The sequence below is a fragment of the Tachysurus vachellii genome, chromosome 12 (assembly GCF_030014155.1).
Source record: "Tachysurus vachellii isolate PV-2020 chromosome 12, HZAU_Pvac_v1, whole genome shotgun sequence".
Lineage (NCBI taxonomy): Eukaryota > Metazoa > Chordata > Actinopteri > Siluriformes > Bagridae > Tachysurus > Tachysurus vachellii.
In genome coordinates this window covers 24,603,578-24,626,361 of record NC_083471.1, presented here as the reverse complement: position 1 = coordinate 24,626,361, position 22,784 = coordinate 24,603,578, and the positions used below count along the sequence as shown (strand labels likewise).

Here is a 22,784-nt window from a genome sequence, read left to right as displayed (position 1 = left end):
TTTAGTCAAATTGTGTTTTCCAGTACTTGTGCCTCAGATCAAAATCAGACCACATTTTATAAGGAATCTGCACAAAAAAAAGCATACAATCCTGGTAATTCCAAAGGTTTCAGTATTTTCTTTTTCCTGTAGCGGAATATGACATCACAGAAGCTCAAAAGACATGAAATGTGTCGACAGAGTTGGTGTATCAACTGTATGGCCAAATTTGAGAGTACCAGAGGAGCTTATTCTGTAACAACTAGGACAAGAAAAACACTTAATACACTGCAAAAAAAAAAATCTGTAACCAAATGTCTGTTTAGCATCCCTGTAAGCACTTTTAACATTTGCCATTTAACAGACAAAGTAAATAGGATTTTCAAATGATTAAATTCATTAAACCTTTTCACACTTTTTTAAACCTCTTGCACTTTTATACTTATGCTTTAGTACACAATCCAGCAACATGCACGCTAAGCAAGTTTACACTCCATTTATGTAGCAATGAAGCCCCCTAGTGTTGACTCATCTTCAGTAATAACACAGATTAGTTTTTTTCTGAGAACAAGGAATATGTAGGTATATCGTATCGTATCGTATCGTATCGTATCGTCTCGAATCGTATCGTATATCCAGTAGCAGTAAATCTACAGCTACTCTTGTCCCGGCCTTGGATTAAAAATATTGCATAATAACTATCACCATTATAACTACCTCAGGGCCAACACACACACACACACACACACAAGTCTAGAGTTTATCCAGAAATGTGTGAAAAAATAAGCTTTAAATGAAAACACCTTGAAGAGAGGTCTAACAGCAAGGCTTCAGTGATTCAATGCACTGTTGTGAGCAGAAAAACATCTCAGAATGCATAGATTTAGAATAGAGTCTCTAATCCTTCATTGTGGAGCACGTTTTAATAGAAAAGAATCAGGATCTTGAAGGTTATAATCTAAATGGAAGGCAAAAATTTTAAACACGGTTCTGTGAATCTTTCAGCATGCTGGTTTGTATACAGCATGTTATAAAAGCTCAGGAATAGGAGAAATATATGCAGGGATTCTGTCCACTGTCCACTCAGACAGGAAGTGTTCAGTAACCGACGCTTATATCTTAATGTAGTGTATTTATTAGACAATAAGATTTTCCGTAAGTACATGCATACAATAAATAAATACATACATACAGATAGTGACAAATTAAAGGAAAAGTCTTCTTGGAGCTTTTAGATTTGCATGATTTGATATTTCCTGTGGATTATGTACATCAGACACTCTTCATCCCCCCAGGTATTGCGTCACTTACTACTTTATCCTATACTATACTTGATTCTGAACTGCAACATAAAATAAAAAAATCTGATCCTAAAAATGCTAAATGAAAATCCTTCTGCTAACACACCTTGACTTAACATCATGGTATCGCAATGAACAAATAATGCAAAAACAATACTCCACCTACTGTATGTGTCTTAAGAATATATTTGCATTTAGTTGGTATATGTATTATGATCCAGGCTCCTTATGAACCTGTGTAGGATTAGCAGTATAGAAAATGGATGGATGGATGGATGGATGGATGGATGGATAGATAGATGGTGTCAGGGATCAGCCCGGACTTCTGGCCATGTGCACGTGTCTGCCCCGCCTTCGTCTGTTCCTCCATGTCTCCACACCTGTTCCTAGTTATGTCACTTTGTAGAAGCCAACATTCTGTTTTCCTATTTAAGCTTAGACAAAAATGTATCAAGAGTAACTCCTCCTAGAGCTTTCGAGTAACATGGACCAAATTCGGATATGTTGTAGACGCTGGTCTGAAGTTTGTTGCTATTACTTTTCTAAGCGATCCGAGTACCGGTACTTCCGGTACCGGGTCTCAAAGTGTCCTTTTTTCCCATAGACTCCCATTATAAACTTTGGAGGTTTATAACTCGACAAGCTTTTGAACTATCTACACCAAACTCGACCAGCTCCTTTAGGGTGAGACTCTGAACAAAGTTTTAAATTGGTGTACCGAATGGCCTTTCGGTTGTCCCGCAGCTCCGCCCCCAATATATGCAAAATCAAAAAACTTTTTACAACATGGACATGTGACATATCAAAACACTCAGAACAATGAGGGGAATTTCCTCACGTGTAATTTGATGACATTTTACATTTTATGTGCAAAATTTTTATTTTCACGTGACATTACGTGACGTCACGTGAAAATAAAAATTTTGCACAACATGGGCATGTGATATATCAAAATACTCAGTGTGGGGAACTCCCTCAAGATTATTCGGATGACATCACATGCTCGTCTCCACTTACCTCCAAATGTTTTGCCACCCTAGCTTTCTGTCCCCTTGCCTCCAAAAGTAACACTGCCCCTTACTGTATGTCCACTCGCCTCCAAAAACCACCAGCCTTTGCAAATACTTGCATCGTCAAAGCCAACATCAAAGTTTGTTGCGACGAACTTTATAAATCTAGTTGTTTATTAAACCCCTGTCATTTGAAGCTATCCTGCGTATGGGTCTGTCTCCCTCCTACCCAGACTGTGACAGATGGATGGTATACGAGCATATCATATGTCACACAGGTTCGGCTACACGTGCGTCATGCGTAATCCTTTCTAATCCTTCAGGTCATTTCCTGTCAGATTCAATCCATTTCCTGTCAGATTCAGATCCATTTCCTTTGTGGAAAATGAAGTCAACTCTTCTGCTAGGTGCTTGCAATAACTTTTTGTAAGGTGGCATTGATTTAGCCTGTGAAAAAAAGGCAATAGTTCAAACATTTTATTTACGAAGTATTGTATAGAATTGGGTTGATGGTATTATTTAGCTTATTTGACATATTTATAAGTCTAGTTTCAGTAATCAGGTTACACCACAGTGCTGATGGAGTCTCGAATATGATTATCATCAAACGTATTCTGAATTCTGAGACGGGTTTTGAATACGTTTGTAATTCAAATTGTGCCACCAGAGCAATAAACATAAGCATTAAACATTAATCATTAAACTAAGGTGCGTTATTCCTTAGTTACAGCACAAGTAGGGCATATTTTTGTGTGCCGTTATTGCAGAAGTGTTATGAAACTGGATATATTGTAATAATAATAATATAACAGTCACAGCTTACCTCAGTATTTGCACTTTACACTTTTCACTTTTGAGCCAGTCTTCCAGCATCTTCACCCCTGCGTCAGTCAGTTTGTTTGAAGAGAGGTCTAACTCTTTAAGTTTGGACTCGACGCTCTCGAGTGCAGACGCTAAATTTCCACAGGACTTGTCTGTAATACCGCAGTCTGCCAGTCTGCATAGAATGTAAAGGTGTAATTGGTGCCGGCTACTTAAATGTGTAGTATTTGCTTAATCAACAAAGCTAATTTTGCATTGCTGGATACAGTCAGGATAATTGGATTTCAAGTTATTGTTGTTTCAGCTGTCTACCACTGTATTATTAAAGTGGAAGTTAAATAAAGGGACTTTCAGCTTCAATTTAAGGGTGTGTACGTGAAAAATGGGTGAATGGTATAGGAAGAAGAAGAAGAAGAACTAGAACGTACATTTCCTGAAGAAAATGTGCTTGGCAAGTTCCCCTCATCGTGCTGAGTGTTATGATATGTCACATGTCCATGTTGTGCTAAATTTTGATTTTCACATGACGTCACGTGACGTGACCAGAATACACGTGAGGCAGTTCCCCTCATTGTGCTGAGTGTTTTGATACGTCACATGTCCATGTTGTGCAAATTTTTTATTTTCACGTCAAATCACGTGACGTCACGTGACTTCATCAAATTACACGTGAGGAAGTTCCCCTCATTGTTCTGAGTGTTTTGATATGTCACATGTCCAATTTGTAAAAAGTTTTTTTTGATTTTGCATAATTTGGGGGCGGGGCTGCGGCACATAAAACTTTAATAAAATAAATAAAGTAAAAGTAAAACAGCTGTCACTGTACAGTATAGTGAAGCAAGCAAAAAAGTTGGCTAGGTCGAGAACACACTCCTGGGGTATCAGGGAGGGGTATCTGTGGGGTATTAATGATGTGAATGCTTACAAAGGCAACCCAAGAGTTTTTTTGAGAAGTGGGATACAAATCGGTCAATGAAACGGTCAAATGAGTTGAATCCGTCCGAACACGCATTTCACTTGCTGAAGGACAAACGCCGCAAGAAACAATCAGAGAGTTTCACTAGGAAAGATCCCGAGCATCTGTCGATGCGTATGGATTCCAGATATGGGCAGTCATTGACTTTGATATGCAATCAAACATGATTGCGTATGTCCAAATACTTCTGGTCCTTAATAAAAAGGTTGGGCCACGTATAAAATATAAATAGCGTTGCAATTCTCTCACTCACTCACTCATTTTCTACCGCTTATCCGAACTACCTCGGGTCACGGCGAGCCTGTGTCTATCTCAGGCGTCATCAGGCATCAAGGCAGGATACACCCTGGACGGAGTGCCAACCCATCACAGGGCACACACACACACTCTCATTCACTCACGCAATCACACACTACGGACAATTTTCCAGAGATGCCAATCAACCTACCATGCATGTCTTTGGACCGGGGGAGGAAACCGGAGTACCCGGAGGAAACCCCAGAGGCACGGGGAGAACATGCAAACTCCACACACACAAGGCGGAGGCGGGAATCGAACCCCCAACCCTGGAGGTGTGAGGCGAACGTGCTAACCACTAAGCCACCGTGCCCCCAGTGTGGAATATTAGCCACCCCCAGCCACTCTGACATTTATTATGTCGTTATATCTCCTATATAACGTGGTAGGCAGATCAACGACAATAATTTCATCCAAAAGGTACAAATAATTATAACGAGTGTCCATATTCTTATCTATGGACGCATATATATTTGAATTTAGTTTTTCCTTCTCTATGGAAGTGTGGAAGTGTGGAAGTGTGCATACCTCAATATCTCAAGTTGACAGTGTGGGCTTTTCAGCCCTTTGCAGAGATCCACCAATCCTGCATCTTTTATGTTGTTGCAGCTCAGATCCAGCTCTCTTACAGGCGAATTTGCTATACGGAGTGCAGATGCCACAGGCTCACAAGCTTTTTCTGACAGTGCACAGTCACTGAGTCTGCCAACATATCAGCAATCACATTACACAGGCATCGACAAGCAACTTTCAAAGGTCAGTTTGTAATTTATTCAACCTTTCAATGTTCTACATAAAAAAAACAAAAAACAAACACAGGGTTGCTTACATGGCTTTCTTCGATGCCCTGACGATAGGAAGTAATCTCTGACGACTGGATGCTTGTGTTGTCTTATATGTCCTTAGGTCAAAGACTTCCAATACATCCTCTGACATCAGTAACACAAAGGCCAGGGCTGAACATTGCTCTGGATTTAATTTCTTATTGCAAAGTGTACCAGAATCCAAACTCTCCTGGATATCCTTCACCAAACAATTGTGACCGATTTCGTTCAAGCAGTGGAAAAGGTTAATTGTCTCCGTCTCTGTTCTGTCTTCCTCACTGATCTTATCTTTAATGAATTGGACGATTTCACCATTTTGAATGGTCTCTTTCTCCAATTGAGGCAAGAGACTATGTAGAAGCTTCCTGCTACACTCGGTAGAAAGACCCAAAAGGAATCGTAGGAACTGGTCAAAATGCCCAAGCTTGTTTTCTAAAGCCTTGACCACTGCGCTCCTGTATATGTCTGTCAGTGTCGTTGTGGAATCCCTGCCGTGTGAATCAAGAACGTTTATGCCCTCGTTCAAAAATTGCCACAGAACATGAATGGCAGCCAAATGCTCCTGTACGCTCAGGTGTAGGAAGCAGAAGACTCGCTTTCTGTACAATCCAAACTCTTCTCTGAACAACTGCGTGCACAGAGCCGAGAACTCGGCCGCTTCTTCGATGTGAATCCCGCATTCCTTCAGGTCATCTTCGTAGAAGATCAGAGTGTTCTTCTTCATTCCCAAGAAAGCTAATTTGGCCATGTTTAAAATCATTTTTTTGTCACTTTGCGTTAAATCGCGCGGATCTTCCTTAATGGCTTTCTGGAACTTACTGTTTCTCAAACCAGTCTGTATGAGTAGATAATGAATGTATAACTGAGTCTGAGTTTTTGGAACTTCACCAATGTCGTTGTCTCTTAGTAGTATGTCCAGGACGGTTGCTGTAATAAAGCAGAAGATCGGGATGTGGCACATGATGTGCATGCTGCGAGATGACTTCACATGCTTAATTATTGTGTTGGCCAGATGAGCGTCCTTACACTTCTTGTGAAAGTACTCTTCTTTTTGTGGGTCGTTAAAGCCTCGAACTTCAGTGACCCGCTGTACGCACTCGGTGGGTATCTGATTGGTTGCGGCCGGACGAGAGGTGATCCACAGGAGAGAGTTGGGCAGTAGATTACCTTTTATTAGATTTACCAGAAGGACATCCATAGACGTTGCCTCCATTATATCACTGCATGTCCTGGTGTTTTGAAAATCTAAGGTAAGTCTACATTCATCCAGACCATCCAAAACCACCAAAATATGAATGCCATTCTCAATACTTTCAATGTCTTTGAGCTCGGGATAAAATCTCCGCAAAAGCGCCATCAGACTGCAGGCTTCCTTCTCGAGGTTGAGATCACGAAAAAACACAGGAAGTATGAGGTCAATGTCTTGATTGGCAGTATGTTCTGCCCAGTCTAGCATGAACTTCTGAACAGACACTGTTTTTCCAATCCCAGCAATACCTTTGGTTAAAACGGTTCTGATACCATTACCCAGTGCCTTAAAAATGTCCGTTATGTTAACAGGAGTTTCTTGCATGCTAATGTTTTTGCCAGCTTTCTCAATTAATCTCACTTCATGTTCTTCATGGACTGCGTCACTTCCGCCCTCGGTGAGGTAGAGCTCTGTGTAAATGTCATGCAACACAACTTGTGTCCTCGGTATTGCAAGTCCTTCGTGAATATGTCGGAATTTCCTTCGAAGTTTTTCCTTTATTTTTTCTTGACATTTGGATATTGGTTTGACTGTGAAAATAAAAGACAGATAGACAATCTATGAAAACACATTTTTCATGTCCTTTAATGAATAATGGCTTTCTGTGTGTGTGTGTGTGTGTGTGTGTGTGTGTGTGTGTGTGTGTGTGTCTCATTCTGTTTAGGGTTTCCCGGAAGATCCCAGATTCAGAAATTGGAAAATCAAAAATGACGTCATTGTCGGTGACCTAGTTAACAGCCAAGATGTGTGTTGCTTTTAATATTTCACATTTATCCTAACTTTATTCTCTGACAACTCTTTACTCTTTGCTAGCCTAACTTTGGATAATACAGGACTATAGTTCTAGTTATATAAATTTTGTACAGCTAGCTCGGTACAGTATATTGTATATAAGCTACATGCGTTCACTTTAACAGGTTTACTGTACATATAGTTATTTATTTAAATGTTTTTTTTCTACTTTTGTTTAGAAGAAAACTTTATTTTATGAAATTTGTTCTTCGCATATCACATCTTAGGAAGTTAGGGTCAGAGCACAGGGTCAGCCATGATGCAGTGAGGGTTAAAGCCCTTGCTCAGGGGCCCAACAGTGGCAGGTTGGTGGTCCTGGGACTTAAATCCGACCTTCCAATCAGCAACCTAGAGCCTTAACCACTTGAGCTACCATTACCACTGTTTGTACTTACCTATGCCAGAATCTACCAAATTCATTTTTTCTGACAAATACATCCAAGTTTAAGGAAAGGATTTGTAGCCCAACAAAATTAAACCATCACAACCCAGACCAGGCAGTTATTAGGGTCCCTTCCATAATCATGTTACTGTATTTTTCTTTTTTTTATCTCGGTCATATTTGGATTATTACTTATAAATTTCTCACTATAACACAAGCTTATTTTTCTTTAATTTTATATTGCTGTTATATATAACAAATATTATCATTTGCTACAATCATTCACAATACAGTTTGCGATCCCAGATGCAGAAAACATACCTGATGCCAACTGAAACGTGACTTTTAGAATGTCATCTTCAGAGAAACTTCCCATCATCCTTTCAGCAACATCTTGAATGCTACAATGAACTTGCAGTGTCTCAAAGCATTCTGGATATTCATAACGCAAATTTCTCTTAAACTCCCGAAATTCTGAGACTGTCATGTTACCAAGGAAATTGTGCAACGTATTCAGAGTATTGGGAATTGTTGAGAGCTGAAACAAATTCATAAAATGCAAGAAGCGAGCAAAAAAGTTGAATTACCTTGGTGGAACCTGTAAGGTCATGTGTGATATTAAACCACTAATTATAATAATAAGTAATATTCCAATTACCTTGATGTATTGTTTGTCATGTTCACTGTGTTCATTGACAGCACACTCCTTACAAATGGTTGAATGGTCACTTTTGCAGAACATAACCAGGGCTTTGTAGTGCTTCTGACAGAGTCTTGGTTCTACATCCTCAGTCTCCATAACTTCAGCCGAACTATGCGGAGCTGGCTTGAATTTCTCTACCAACTCTGTTGCATGGATGTTTGTGTGTAGGACAGAACAAGAGCCTGATATTTTTCCACACTTTGGGCAAGCACTTTGTCCATGTTCAGACTGGGCCTGATACTTGGTGATGCATGATCTGCAGTATTTGTGTCCACAAGATGGAGAGACCGGGTCCTTTAAGAACTCGGTACAAACTGAGCACTTCAAAACCTCATCAAACAGCTCACTAGAAAGAATGGCAAAATATTGTAAATCAATTTTCTATCAAGATTCCCAAACGTTCTGGCTGTTCACCAAACCCACCCTCTCTTGTAGAAAAATGTTTACAATCTCACCCACTCTGTAGAAATTAGACAAATCCTGTCCAATCCTGCAGAAATGAGACCAATCCCACCCAATTTTGAGAAATTAGATCAATCCCACCCACTCCTGAAAAAAATTAGTCCACTCCAATCTACTTTTGAGATATTAGACTAATCCCACCCACTCTTGCAGAAATGAGACCAATCCTTTGCAGAAATTAGACCAATCCCACCCACCTTTTGAGAAATTAGGCCAATCCTGCCCACTCATGCAGAAAGTAGACCAATACCACCTTCTTTTGAGAGATTAGACCAATCCCAGCCACTTTTTGAGAAATTAGACCAATCCCACCCACTTTTTGAGAGATTAGACCAATCCCACACACTTTTTGAGCGATTAGACCAATCCCACCCACTTTTTGAGAGATTAGACCAATCCCACCCTCTCCTACAAAAATTTGGCCAATCCTGCCCACTCCTGCAGAAAGTAGTCCAATCCCACCCACTTTTGAGAAATCAGACCAATCCAAACCACTCCTGAAAAAAATTAGTCCAATCCAACCTACTTTTGAGATATTAGACTAATCCCACCCACCTTTTGAGAAATTAGGCCAATCCTGCCCACTCCTGCAGAAAGTAGACCAATACCACCTTCTTTTGAGAGATTAGACCAATCCCAGCCACTTTTTGAGAGATTAGACCAATCCCAGCCACTTTTTGAGAGAAATTAGACCAATCCATGCCAACACTTGCATGACAGTAAAATCCACCTGCTCCAAAAAAAAATTAGTTTTGTCTTTCAGGATCCCAATCCTGTTGTTCTGGGCTCCCCCTGAACTCAGTATAGACTGTTCTTAACTAGAATATTACTACTTGGTAGGTCATTTCAAATAATATAACCATGACCAATAAGTAAAATACAATTACAATAAAGAAATCATCAATGGAACACATCGATATTTAAATACTTGAAAAAAAAACCTTATATATTTTTGCTGTTCTTCAGGTCTGAAGTATATTGGTTGTATCATCGAGTCTTCGCTCTTCACTGAGAGATGGTCTGGTGTTGGTGAAGATTTTTGAACTCTGAATGAAAGCGGGGCAAATTTAGCACACATTTCATTTAATTATTTTAACAACCGAAATTGTACTTTAGAGTATCTGTGAATTATCCAGCATTATACTAAATATTAAATGATTTTAGCTGAAACAGACCTTTTTCTGAAATGAATTGGTTGCATCATTGAATCATCACTCTTCAGTGAAATACGACTAGGCGAAGCAGACCTCCTAGAAGAAATAAAATTATAATTGAGGCCAAAAAGAAGTTTCCATCATTCATTCAGCACTTTAACATTTATTGTGGTTGACCACATGTGATGATATTTGTTGACTCCGATGCAGTAGAGGTGTGAGCAGAACTGATGCATGCTCTTGCAGGAGCTTTGATGATTCCTCCAGCAACTGGAGAATGTTTTCCCAATCCTATCCTCTCCATACAATCATACAATAATCTCCGCAGATACTGCGCAATCCTGCAGAATGTTTGGCTAATCCTCCACACTCCCACAGGAATTCTGGACAATCTAATCTTTCTCCAAGAATAATATTTATAGCTTAAACAAACCTTTTGCTTGAAGGGAAATGAATTGGTTGCATCATTGAATCATCACTCTTCAGTGAAATACGACTAGGCGAAGCAGACCTCCTAGAAGAAAAAAATAATAATTGAGGCCAAAAAGAAGATTCCATCATTCATTCAGCACTTTAACAGGAATTCTGGACAATCTAATCTTTCCCAAAAACAATATTTATAGCTGAAACAGACCTTTTGCTTGAAGGGAAATGAATTGGTTGCATCATTGAATCATCACTCTTCATTGAAACTTGACTAGGGGAAGAAGACTTCCTGAAATAAAAAAAAATAAAATTAAGAATGAACTCTTTTTCAATGAATAACCTTCTAAAATTAATGCACCATTGGAGATCTGGACCTATTTTTGTGATCTACATTTTATACCTTTACAGTATTTTCAGATGTACTATATATTAAAATAAACACATGTTCAAATATTTGTAGTATCAGACCGCTTATGACTAATCCGTTTTCCTGCCTCAGTCTGGACCGCTTCAGTCTCGGTACTCTGGGAGCACTGAGGCTCCTCCTTCTCTGGCTCATTCATCTGGAAATATAAAACAGCACAAATCTTAGGAACACTATTGCACATCTAGATCCTTAAATGCTGTTTTCACCAATTTAGGACACAACAAAAGAAAAAAGAAGTTTATAATTTCAGCTAAACTGGTTATTTCAGCTAAACTGGTTATTTCCCTCAAAGCTGTAAACAAAAAAAAATAATAAAATAAAAATTCAAAAAAACATACAGTATACTTTGATTACAAGTGAAAACATTTAAATTATACATTTTCATTAACTGCTTATCGTTTTATCACGTTAACCAAATTTGATATAAATTACGTATATTGACCGCTAGTTCAATCTATTTATTCAAATATAATTAGCATATGTATATAAAAAACGTCATTATACATTTTATCCACATGCTTGCTACATACATGTTAACATACATGCTAACATACATGCTAACATACATGCTATACATTAGTCATACATGCTAGAAGCTTTCTTGTTAGCTACAATTATTTAAAAGCAAGTGCAAATATATAACAGGAAAATAACGAAACAGAAACTAACCCTAAATTTGCTCTAACTAAAATGTAGATTAAATAATTAAGTCTTCACCAAAAACGTGAAACTTTTTTTTTTTAAATCCTCTTTGTTTTAAATCCTCACCTGGTTTTCTTTCATACCGTACTAACTCTACTATGGTGTAACTCCAATAAGGTGTAACTCCAATATGGTGTTATGGAGTAACTCTAATATGGTGTAACTCTAATATGGTGTAACTCCAATATGGAGTAACTCTAATATGGTGTAGCTGTAATATGGTCTAACTCTAATATGGTCTAACTCTAATATGGTGTAGCTGTAATATGGTGTAACTCTAATATGGTGTAACTCTAATATGGTGTAGCTGTAATATGGTGTAGCTGTAATATGGTGTAACTCTAATATGGTCTAACTCTAATATGGTGTAGCTGTAATATGGTGTAGCTGTAATATGGTGTAGCTGTAATATGGTCTAACTCTAATATGCTGTAGCTGTAATATGGTCTAACTCTAATATGGTGTAACTCTAATATGGTGTAGCTGTAATATGGTCTAACTCTAATATGGTCTAACTCTAATATGGTGTAACTCTAATATGGTCTAACTCTAATATGGCCTACACTGCAAGACAAGGCAAGTTTATTCATACTGTAGCACATTTAACACACAATGGTAAATCAAAGTGCTTTACATAAAGTAAAACTATCATAAAAAAATAATCACAACAATAAAAACAAGGAATTAAAAAAAGGTTTAAAATGTTATTTAAAATTAATTAAGACACTTAAGAACAGAATAGAAATCGATTATACAAAAAAATACAGTGAGGTCAGTTCGGACGTATCACAGTGCTCATTTAGTAAATGCACAGATAAACAATGTGCTAATTGTGGCCGTTAATGTTAAGTTAACGTTATGCCAAGTCGTCCCAAATAAAACAATGCACGGGAAACGGCTTTGGCGTGTTAGTTACTATACAACAAGCTATTGTAAACAAGCTATTGTAAACAAGCTATTGTAAACAAGCTATTGTAAACAAGCTAACGTTAACTACTGTAGATAAGTAATATTTTAATCGCTAATATAGCAGATTCGTGGAAAATTACATCGTAATCAGCATTTTTACCGCAACTAATTTATAAACGAGTCTGCATCAACTACATTAAAGAGAATCGCTTTATTTAAAGTGAATAAAATCCTCTACTTAATGGAGCTCGACATTAATTGAGCCGCAGCCACACACCTGACTCGTGTGTACAGAGTAGGTGATGAACTGGGAAAGCAGGCAGTGGGTCAAACCACTGTGAGGAAGGGGAAGGGAGGGGAGGGGAGAGGAGGGGAGGGGGAACTGTTTATAAACTGTTTATAAATGCATTTTTTGCGTTTGTTTATTTTTTCTACTTACACAATTATTTAGGTATACATACATATATTTTTCACAATAGAGAGTGCGATATTTTTTAATTAATTTTTTTTAGGGGACAATCCTCGGATGGGGTGGGGGGGTGGGGGGTGGAGCGCCTTCACACTGCACACGACAAACGGACACGACTGTCGGATTTCGCCCCCTAGTGACAGTCACACGGAATATGCAATATGATCGTGTAGACGTCAACATGGGAGATAAGTTCATTCTCGCGGCTCTCGCTTTAAAGCCGCCTTCACACTGCACCTCACGCTGTGTGAGGTACCGATCACCTGCGGATCCGTAATTTTCGGATCCGTTTTGAGCGTTGGATCCGTTAAAAAAATTGTACTTGTGCGACTACACCGCATCCGATATGCCGACCGGATGTGATGTATTCTAATGTTGTCCTATCAGGTTCGTGTGCGCGAGATGATAAGAATTATTGAAAAGTATTAATATTAACTTTAGTCATTTTTAAACTTTACCAAAAAACAATCTTTTTGTTTTAAATACATTGTTATTGATAAAAAAAAGTAATAAATTATTAATATTTATATTGTATTATTTTTAACGTTGTGTCCATGTTTCCTCAAAGATTATTCACGGTCTTTCTGGATTTATTGTTGTATTGATTGTTTGTATTTACTCCTTCATTAATGAATTCCTTCATTCACCATGATCAATGGAGGGAGAATACAGGCTCTTGCTTTTACTCTCTTTTACTGGAGACGCTGGAGACGCAAAGAAAACATTGCAAATCAGTGTGTATAAAACACCACCTGACTCGGAGAAAAAGTCTCGGTGAGTATCACCGTTTAGTGCAAGAGTTGCGCCTTAATGGAGATTTTTTTCACGATCATCTAGTAATGGGTTTTCCGAGACAGCGAGAGAGAGATGAGATGAGAGAAAATGGCTTGCTCAAAAATAATAAAAGTAGATGGTGAGGAAAAAAAACCGCAAAAACGTTCTAGATATTATATATTCTCTAGATATTAAATAATAAATAATATCTATAATAATATAATTATATCTAATTAAATAAAATAATAATATATATTATCTAGATAATAAATAATTATTATAAGGATTATTTAGTCCGTCACTAGCATCGTGTTCAATACTGTAGGCTTGTTATTGTACTGCGCAATAATAATAATGACGTGATATAATAACGTTATATAATGACGTTTATACAAAACAGGCAACTAGGATTTACATGAATCACTTCACTACAGATCTCAGTCATGTACGAGGTACTTACGATGTCTAGTTTACTGATCCGTGCGGAAACCTTTGTTTTTGAGCCCCGAATTTACAAAAACACTTTCGCTTTCGGTCACACGCGACAGTATCGTTTGTTTTGAACCACTCCCGCAAACGAATCTGAAGAACCGACTCACGAACGAAAACAACAACCGTGCGATTGATATATCGAACCCTATAATACGCAGTGCGTTCGTGTTGTTTCCGCTCCTGATATTCACAAACATTTATTTTTATTATTTAATTATTTTTTTTTTTTTATTAAAAAAAGAATCAATCAACGCAAGATCGATTCACATGAATGATTCACCGGAAGTGAATTGATGTGCGCGTGACAAAAAAAAAGCCGTTTACTTTCCAAATTCTAATGTGAAAATGAGCTCATATTAGTTTGTTGTTTGCTTTATTTCTTTTTTCCGTCGTCTGTTTGATTGCTGTAATTGTCTACATCTGACATATTTTCTGCGTCCCAGATTTCATTAAAAGCCCGTTCATCTCCATCATATGTTATATGCATAGAACGGCAAAAACAAATAGTTCAGAAATTATTTATCAGAATATAATAGTTCAGAATGTTTATTTATCTTTATTGCCTTATTTTACAAAAAAAAATGCTCGTACTTATCCTGATATGATATATAGTGTATATTTATATATCATAAATGTTAAATATAGTGTTATTGTAATATTGTCTGACTCATATGGTTTAACTCTAATATGGTCTAACTCTAATATGGTGTAACTCTAATATGGTGTAACTCTAATATGGTGTAACTCTAATATGGTTTAACTCTAATATGGTGTAACTCTAATATGGTGTAACTCTAATATGGTCTAACTCTAATATGGTGTAACTCTAATATGGTGTAACTCTAATATGGTCTAACTCTAATATGGTGTAACTCTAATATGGTGTAACTCTAATATGGTCTAACTCTAATATGGTGTAACTCTAATATGGTGTAACTCTAATATGGTGTAACTCTAATATGGTCTAACTCTAATATGGTGTAACTCTAATATGGTCTAACTCTAATATGGTGTAACTCTAATATGGTTTAACTCTAATATGGTGTAACTCTAATATGGTGTAACTCTAATATGGTCTAACTCTAATATGGTCTAACTCTAATATGGTCTAACTCTAATGAATACTTCAGAAATTATTTGAATGTTTATTTATCATTATTTCCTTATTTTACAAAAAATGCTTTTACACACATATCAGACATCGCATGGTGTAAATACTGCAGGGGGTTTTGGTTTAGTGTTTAGTGGCTGGTTGTCGATCATGGATCACTTGGCATGTTTCTGGTAAATGGCGATGTACTCCTTGACATCATCAGGGGAACCCAGAACAATAGGAGCTCTCTGGTGAATGGTCTCAGGCTGGATGTCCAGCACGTTTATGGGTCCTGTTGTGGCCATTCCTCCAGCCTGCTCCATGATGAAGGCCATGGGGTTGCACTCATAAAGCAGCCTCAGCTAAACGACAATCAGACAAAAGAAACAGGATCATTCATATCAGTTCAGGAAGGTGAGAACAATCAAAGCTCAAAACGCATTATTTAGCTCAATATGAAAAAAATGTGGTTAGGCTAGAAAATTGCAGTTTAGCGGTAGTCTCTTAACAGTTTTGCCAAAAGAACAAGCAAAAACATCAGCATCCAGATGTAGAAAGCTGATAGAGATCTACACAGACAAATGACTCTAGGGTTAGCATGTGCTCTATAAGCATGTGGGGTTTATATCATTTTAAATCTATCAAACATAGTGTGTCTTAATAAAATGCTAAATTATTAAAAATAGGGGAAATAAAAGGCAATTGTGCTGTTTATAAAGCAATTATTTTTTTTTCTTGAAAATCAAAGTGAATAAATAAAAGTGCTTGTTAATAATCCAGAATGTTTTTTTAAAAAGGTCACAGGAAATAAAAGCTAGTTTCAATCTGATATTGTGGCTCTTTAATTCCACTCAGGCCGGAAAAAGTCAATTCTGACATTCCTTACTGTTCTGAAAAATACTACACAATGTACACATCGCACCCCAACACCCAGATTTGCACAGATTTTTTACATTTAAGTTTATTACTTGAAATTATTTTTATTTTTTTTTTTTTAGAATTTAATTGTATGCCTTAATACACAAGTTTGCAGATTCTTCCGGACTTTGTGAATTTCCCACGGGGATGAATAAAGAATCTATCTATCTATCTATCTATCTATCTATCTATCTATCTATCTATCTATCTATCTATCTATCTATCTATCTATCTATCTATCTATCTATCTAAATGCTCAAGGGTGTGGATAGTTATGAAAGCATGAAAGCAAAATCAGCTCCAACAAGCTACAGTACATTTACTGTATATAAGCTTCTATTATATATTTTCTTTATTCATGGTTGTTGTTGTATGGAGATTTTTCTCTCTTCCTCACCTTGCCCTTTGGACTCTTAACATTTGCAGGATACAGGAAGATTCCTCCGTAGACCAGGGTCCGGTGCACATCGGCCACCATGGAGCCCACGTAGCGTCCTCCGTACGGCGCACTGCCATCCTGCAGCACGGAACAGCACGTTGATTACTCACAAACATCTCCATGGCAACACTTTACATTCCAGCGCTTTGAGCAAAAACGTGTTGCAAGACGTCTGATTTTTCTTTTGTGGATTAAACTCAATAACCTTCTTGAGTTTTTAAGAACGGAAAGTCTAAAGAATGAACTGTTACCTCTGGGAATTTCTTCTTTTGTAGATATGCTGTGACATCTGGGTAAAAATACTGAGCGTATCCCTCGTTTAGACTGTAGATTTTTCCTTTCTTCTTAATCTTTACGTCGCGGTCCACCAAAATAAACTCCCCTATGGCCTAGTCATGCAGGACAGGAGGGAAAGAATAGACAACAGATTCAGAATTTGTTAAAATAATCCATGGTGGTGCAGGGCTCTCAAGTTATGAAGACAGGCAAGCGTGACATCTCCAACATCCCCCCCCCCCCCCAACAAAAAAACAAAACAAACAAAAAAAAAAAACCAAATAAAATAAAAACAATAATCGGGGAGTTGTTGTGTGTGGTAAAGATCACTGACCGCAATTTAATTTCCATTTATTAATTTGTGTGTGTGTGTGTGTGTGTGAGAGAGAGATTATGACTGGTGGTGTTTATTGTAAGTGTTTGTTGCCTTTTTGGACTCCTTTATCATTTGTAATGTTGCTCCCATTTAAAACAGTTCGGCTCAAGCCCAGACATTTTTAGCGTCATGATTGAGGACAATGTCCCGTCCAGAGACAAGCTGTTTCGTGTTGAGGTTTTGTTCAAACCAACCATCGAAAATACTCTCTCTAATGAATGTTTTTTCATTGGTTGTTGCGTTAAATCTTACCCATATACAATAGTGCTATTTTCTGATTGGCTATTGTGTAGCCTCTTTTTTTGATTGGCTGATAAGTGTCAGGCTCGACTAAGAGCTCCAGAGGAGACGCGCTTGATTCCTGCCCGGTTCCATAGAGACAGTGGTGTGGACTGATACATTTTGGGCGCTGCGGTTTATTAAATATATGATAAACATTCAAAAAGTTTTTCTGCGTGAGAAATCCGATATGTGGTGGGAGAACGTGACAAAAGACCCAAATGCATGACTGTCACTCTCAATGCGTGACACTTGACAGCCATGGTGATGTCACTGTTATTTTACAAAAAATATCCAGGGATATTTTTCTGTAATCCTGAAGTCTATTATTCATCTTATACCACAATAGTTTGCTAAAAAATATATAGTTTTTATTGTTTTATAGTTACTAGTAAGAATTTCTCATTTTTCTATCTCATGATGGTTAAGACAAGTTTTTTTAGCTAATCCAACATATAATACAAGTCCTTGTGGTTGTTGTTACTATAGAAACAAAACCTATATTAGAACCAGGGCATTAATATAAATCTGTCTAATGTTAGTGAAAAACAGTTCGACCAATCAGAAACAAGAATTCATAGAGGGCTGTGGTATAAAATGAAGATTATGAGAATGTGACTTTTTAGAATTAAGAAAAACAAAGTTCTGCACACTTCCTTAAGACTTTCTGGATGATTACAGATCCTTGAATGTTGTCATGGTTCTTTTGGCTGCTCCCTGTTCGCAGTCACCACAGCAGATCACGTGGCCAACATATCAGATTTGGTGCAGGTCTTACGCCGTATCCCCTTCCTCACGCAACCCACCCATTTTTTAATCCGGGCTAAGATTTAGTTCTTCCATGGCCTGGTTGGCTCCCTGACTGGGAATCAAATCTGGGTTGCAACAATGAGAGCTCAAGTTCCTGCTGCTGGACCACCAAGAGTTGTTCTTAAAGTGGTTCTTAAGTGGGAAATCCTACACCAAATAAATTTTTTTTCCTTAAACACTGTAGATATTTGAGGGTGTAAAGTGAAACGTAGAGCATCAGGAGACTCACAGGGTCCAGCATGAAGCAGTTGACTCCTTGACCTGTAGACAGAACCAGCATGGTGGCACTTCCATAGAGGGCGTAACCCGCTGCAACAATCTTTCTACCTGGCAGCAGAGCATCCTTCTCAGACGGTTCACTGTCGCTGTCCTAAAACACACACACACACACACACACAATTATTATTACAACATTCTACAGACTTTCAACACTCTTGTCTAGTATATAGATGATGATCATATATCCAGTGTATTGTGCATTATGGGACTTTACATTATTCCACTTTGATCCTTATCTCTAATTTTTTCTACTTTCTTTTTTCAAACTTATAATCCTAGACATTTGGCACATCAACTTTTGCCCAGGGGGGCATGGTGGCTTAGTGGTTAGCACGTTCGCCTCACACCTCCAGGGTTGGGGGTTCGATTCCCGCCTCCGCCTTGTGTGTGTGGAGTTTGCATGTTCTCCCCGTGCCTCGGGGGTTTCCTCCGGGTACTCCGGTTTCCTCCCCTGGTCCAAAGACATGCATGGTAGGTTGATTGGCATTTCTGGAAAATTGTCCGTAGTGTGTGATTGCGTGAGTGAATGAGAGTGTGTGTGTGTGTGCCCTGTGATGGGTTTGCACTCCGTCCAGGGTGTATCCTGCCTCGATGCCCGATGACGCCTGAGATAGGCACAGGCTCCCCGTGACCCGAAGTAGTTCGGATAAGCGGTAGAAAATGAGTGAGTGAGTAAAAGCAAAAACAACTCTTACACATGGATCCCTTAAATATGAATTCCAGGCTGTTTTTGTTTTTTAAAAACAAGCGATTATAATTTGCACCGTAAAGAATCCTGGACGTCTTCCAGTTGAATACCGGTGTACAAAAGTGCGTACTCATGGAAGTGCAATTTAAATAACAATAAATCAAGCAAGATCCACGTGTACAAACAGAGAAAACTGTGGGAAAAAAATACCTTTTTGTAGATGGCAAAAATTGTTCCGATGGAAGCCAGACAGTCAATGTTGGATGAGCCGTCCAGAGGATCGAAGCAAACCACATATTTACCCTGGAAAAGAAATGATACAGACAGTAATAAATCATTTATAGCTATAGTTTCAAGTTTTATGTTTACGCTGTTTTTTGTATCTCTCTTGTACTGTGTGTTTGTATTGTTTGTCTACACTGTGTTTACGTTTTAGCCCTTTGTTCTGCGTTGTCTTTTGTAGCTCTGTGTCTTTATGTAGCACCAGGGTTCAAGACTTGTATAAAGATTTCTTTAAGCATATAAATACAGTGAGATACTTGTGTGTGCAGAAAAGGTAGAAATGAGAGAAATGACAGAATGATAGATAGAGTGGGAGATAATTGCACATAATTTATTAACATTATATGTAAAGTAAAGAATATATATCCTTAAGCAGCGTCTAAATTACATATAGTCCAAAAGTATCGTGGTGGAAATTTCAGAGACTGATATCAGTCCATTGTTGTCATTGTGGTGGTGTTAGTGGATATAAAACCTCTCATTCTTACTCTCTGTTCTGGCTCAATGATGATCGCTTTGTCATCTTCCTCACTGACCAGCACACAGGAAGTGAAGGATGACTTAATCATGTTAATGACCAGATCGTTGGACAAGATATCCAGCTTCTTCACCTGGTCTCCTGTTACATTTGTGCTTCCTGCAATCCCATACCTAAGAGAGTGAGAGAGAGAGAGAGAGAGAGTGATCGTGATAGATAGATAGATAGATAGATAGATAGATAGATAGATAGATAGATAGATAGATAGATAGATAGATAGATTTAGTTTACAGATATAGATTGAGAGAGAGAGAGTGATCGTGATAGATAGATAGATAGATAGATAGATAGATAGATAGATAGATAGATAGATAGATAGATAGATAGATAGATAGATTTAGTTTACAGATATAGATTGAGAGAGAGAGAGTGATCGTGATAGATAGATAGATAGATAGATAGATAGATAGATAGATAGATAGATAGATAGATAGATAGATAGATAGATTTAGTTTACAGATATAGATTGAGAGAGATAGAGAGAGAGAGTGATCGTGATAGATAGATAGATAGATAGATAGATAGATAGATAGATAGATAGATAGATAGATAGATAGATAGATAGATAGATAGATAGATAGATTTAGTTTACAGATATAGATTGAGAGAGAGAGAGTGATCGTGATAGATAGATAGATAGATAGATAGATAGATAGATAGATAGATAGATAGATAGATAGATAGATAGATAGATAGATAGATAGATTTAGTTTACAGATATAGATTGAGAGAGAGAGAGAGAGAGTGATCGTGATAGATAGATAGATAGATAGATAGATAGATAGATAGATAGATAGATAGATAGATAGATAGATAGATTTAGTTTACAGATATAGATTGCAAGAGAGAGAGAGAGAGAGAGAGAGAGAGAGAGAGTGATCGTGATAGATAGATAGATAGATAGATAGATAGATAGATAGATAGATAGATAGATAGATAGATAGATAGATAGATAGATAGATAGATTTAGTTTACAGATATAGATTGAGAGAGAGAGAGAGTGATCGTGATAGATAGATAGATAGATAGATAGATAGATAGATAGATAGATAGATAGATAGATAGATAGATAGATAGAATGAGATAGATAGATAGATTTAGTTTACAGATATAGATTGCGAGAGAGAGAGAGAGAGGGTGAGAGAGAGAGAGAGATAGAGAGAGAGAGAGAGAGAGAGAGAGAGAGAGAGGGAAGGAGAGAGAGGAAAGGAGACAAGCTGTCTCTTGTTGCAATCTTGCAGTTTTCTTCCAGAACAGACTCTGACCTGTTGCTCAAAAGACTAAACACTAGCTTAGCTATCAGTATTAATTGCGTAACACAACTAATACAAAAGCAGGTCTTATCTTCATGTTTATCTTCTGCTCTTTAAGATGCCCCAAGCAGCTAAAATGTGAAGGTGCTTACTGCATCTATAACCACTAAGGTTATCCAACAGATGGAAATACATACGTCTCAGACCGAAAGCCAACCGAGTCCTGAATCATTTCAGATCAGATTTGTGGCCAAGTGACATTTATTCAGTTTAGAGTGTGTTGAGTGTCGACTATACATCCAAATCCTTGTGAATTTGCAGCTTAACTGTTTTATAATATCAGAAAATCGCTCAGTATTTTCATTCCAACAACAATGTGGTATAAACACACACATTTTTTTAAATTGTAAAAAAATAAAATAACATTCCTTAGATTTTATATACTGTAAATTCCTCTAACAGGTTTCAAATGAAGTCCCTTGTGACACTTACAGGTTTGCGATTCCCGCTTTCCTGACTGCAGAGGAAATGGCTTTGATGGCTGTGCACATGGAGTTGAGGAGAGTCGTCAGCTCTCCGGTCCCTTTGGCCTTGCGTCCTTCCTCGAGGACGAACCTGGTCAACGTGATTACATTGGTATCGAAGGCTCCTCTGTCTGACATCGTGTGAGTTGAGTTAGGAGAAGCGGCAGTGCAGGTACAGGTAGACAGAACAGGTTGAAGGTGAGCCTGCTGCAGGAGTTTGAGGGGCCTTTAAGGGGGCGTGTGGACTTGTAAACCAATCAGAAGAGGGATTTACACACATCTGGTTAGGCAAGATATCTCTCTGATCAAAGTTCATTGACTGTAGCACTAGCAGCAAATTTTAATCAGTTCACTAGTCTTAAATCGCACATTATATACAGTATATACTGTATATCTGACTATATTAAAGACCCTTTATGAGGCTCAGGTCACAATAAAACAATAAATTGTCCCAAAATACAAAAGACTGGGATGTGTGTGCACGTTCATGCGTTCCCCAAAGTACATCACAAACGAGACTGAGGGTTAAAGGTCACTCAGCAGCAATCTAGGACGTCGCTCAGGGTCTCTAGGTCTGGGACTGCAGTCAAAGCGATAATAAAGGCTTCTATTTGTTCAACGCGGTTTTGTTTGTGCATTTGTGATGTGAATGACGCAAATGATTGGTGAGCTCAGTGATCACAAACTCCTAATCTAAACCTAATCGTACCACAGAAACGACTAAAAAAGTGCAGTGAGTCTGAAACCTCTGTTATCATGAACGAGTACCTAAGATTATATTTAACAAAAATAGACTCAAATCTGGGGATTCTGGGGTATTTTTCAATAGATACAGAACACCATAGTGTGTATGATACCACAGAGAAACAACAGAGCCCC

General features: G+C 37.9%; 2 protein-coding genes across 3 annotated transcripts; both read right to left on the bottom strand.

The window, feature by feature from the left end:
• Window positions 1-1,098: 1,098 nt before the first annotated feature.
• Window positions 1,099-14,260, bottom strand: LOC132854560 (NLR family CARD domain-containing protein 3-like). Of its 2 annotated transcripts, XM_060883054.1 has the most exons (12): window positions 14,119-14,259; window positions 10,846-10,940; window positions 10,586-10,666; window positions 10,385-10,465; window positions 9,973-10,047; window positions 9,739-9,843; window positions 8,291-8,681; window positions 7,954-8,170; window positions 5,215-6,988; window positions 4,914-5,087; window positions 3,114-3,287; window positions 1,099-2,737 (listed from the first exon to the last, which is right to left on the bottom strand). In XM_060883054.1, exons 2-12 carry the CDS (start codon window positions 10,938-10,940, stop codon window positions 2,602-2,604), a joined length of 3,303 nt encoding a protein of 1,100 aa, XP_060739037.1. In that variant the 5' UTR covers window positions 14,119-14,259; the 3' UTR covers window positions 1,099-2,601. The 2 variants fall into 2 exon arrangements, with proteins under 2 accessions (XP_060739037.1, XP_060739038.1); XM_060883055.1 differs by lacking the exon at window positions 10,385-10,465 and having other exon boundaries at window positions 14,119-14,260.
• A 1,022-nt stretch (window positions 14,261-15,282) lies between these two features.
• LOC132855119 (fructose-1,6-bisphosphatase 1-like) lies at window positions 15,283-22,125 on the bottom strand. Its single transcript, XM_060883864.1, has 7 exons — window positions 21,874-22,125; window positions 20,079-20,241; window positions 19,519-19,611; window positions 18,571-18,711; window positions 16,852-16,989; window positions 16,559-16,678; window positions 15,283-15,605 (listed from the first exon to the last, which is right to left on the bottom strand). The coding sequence occupies exons 1-7, from the start codon at window positions 22,041-22,043 to the stop codon at window positions 15,417-15,419; spliced, it is 1,014 nt and encodes a 337-aa protein (XP_060739847.1). The 5' UTR covers window positions 22,044-22,125; the 3' UTR covers window positions 15,283-15,416.
• Between the last annotated feature and the right edge of the window lie 659 nt (window positions 22,126-22,784).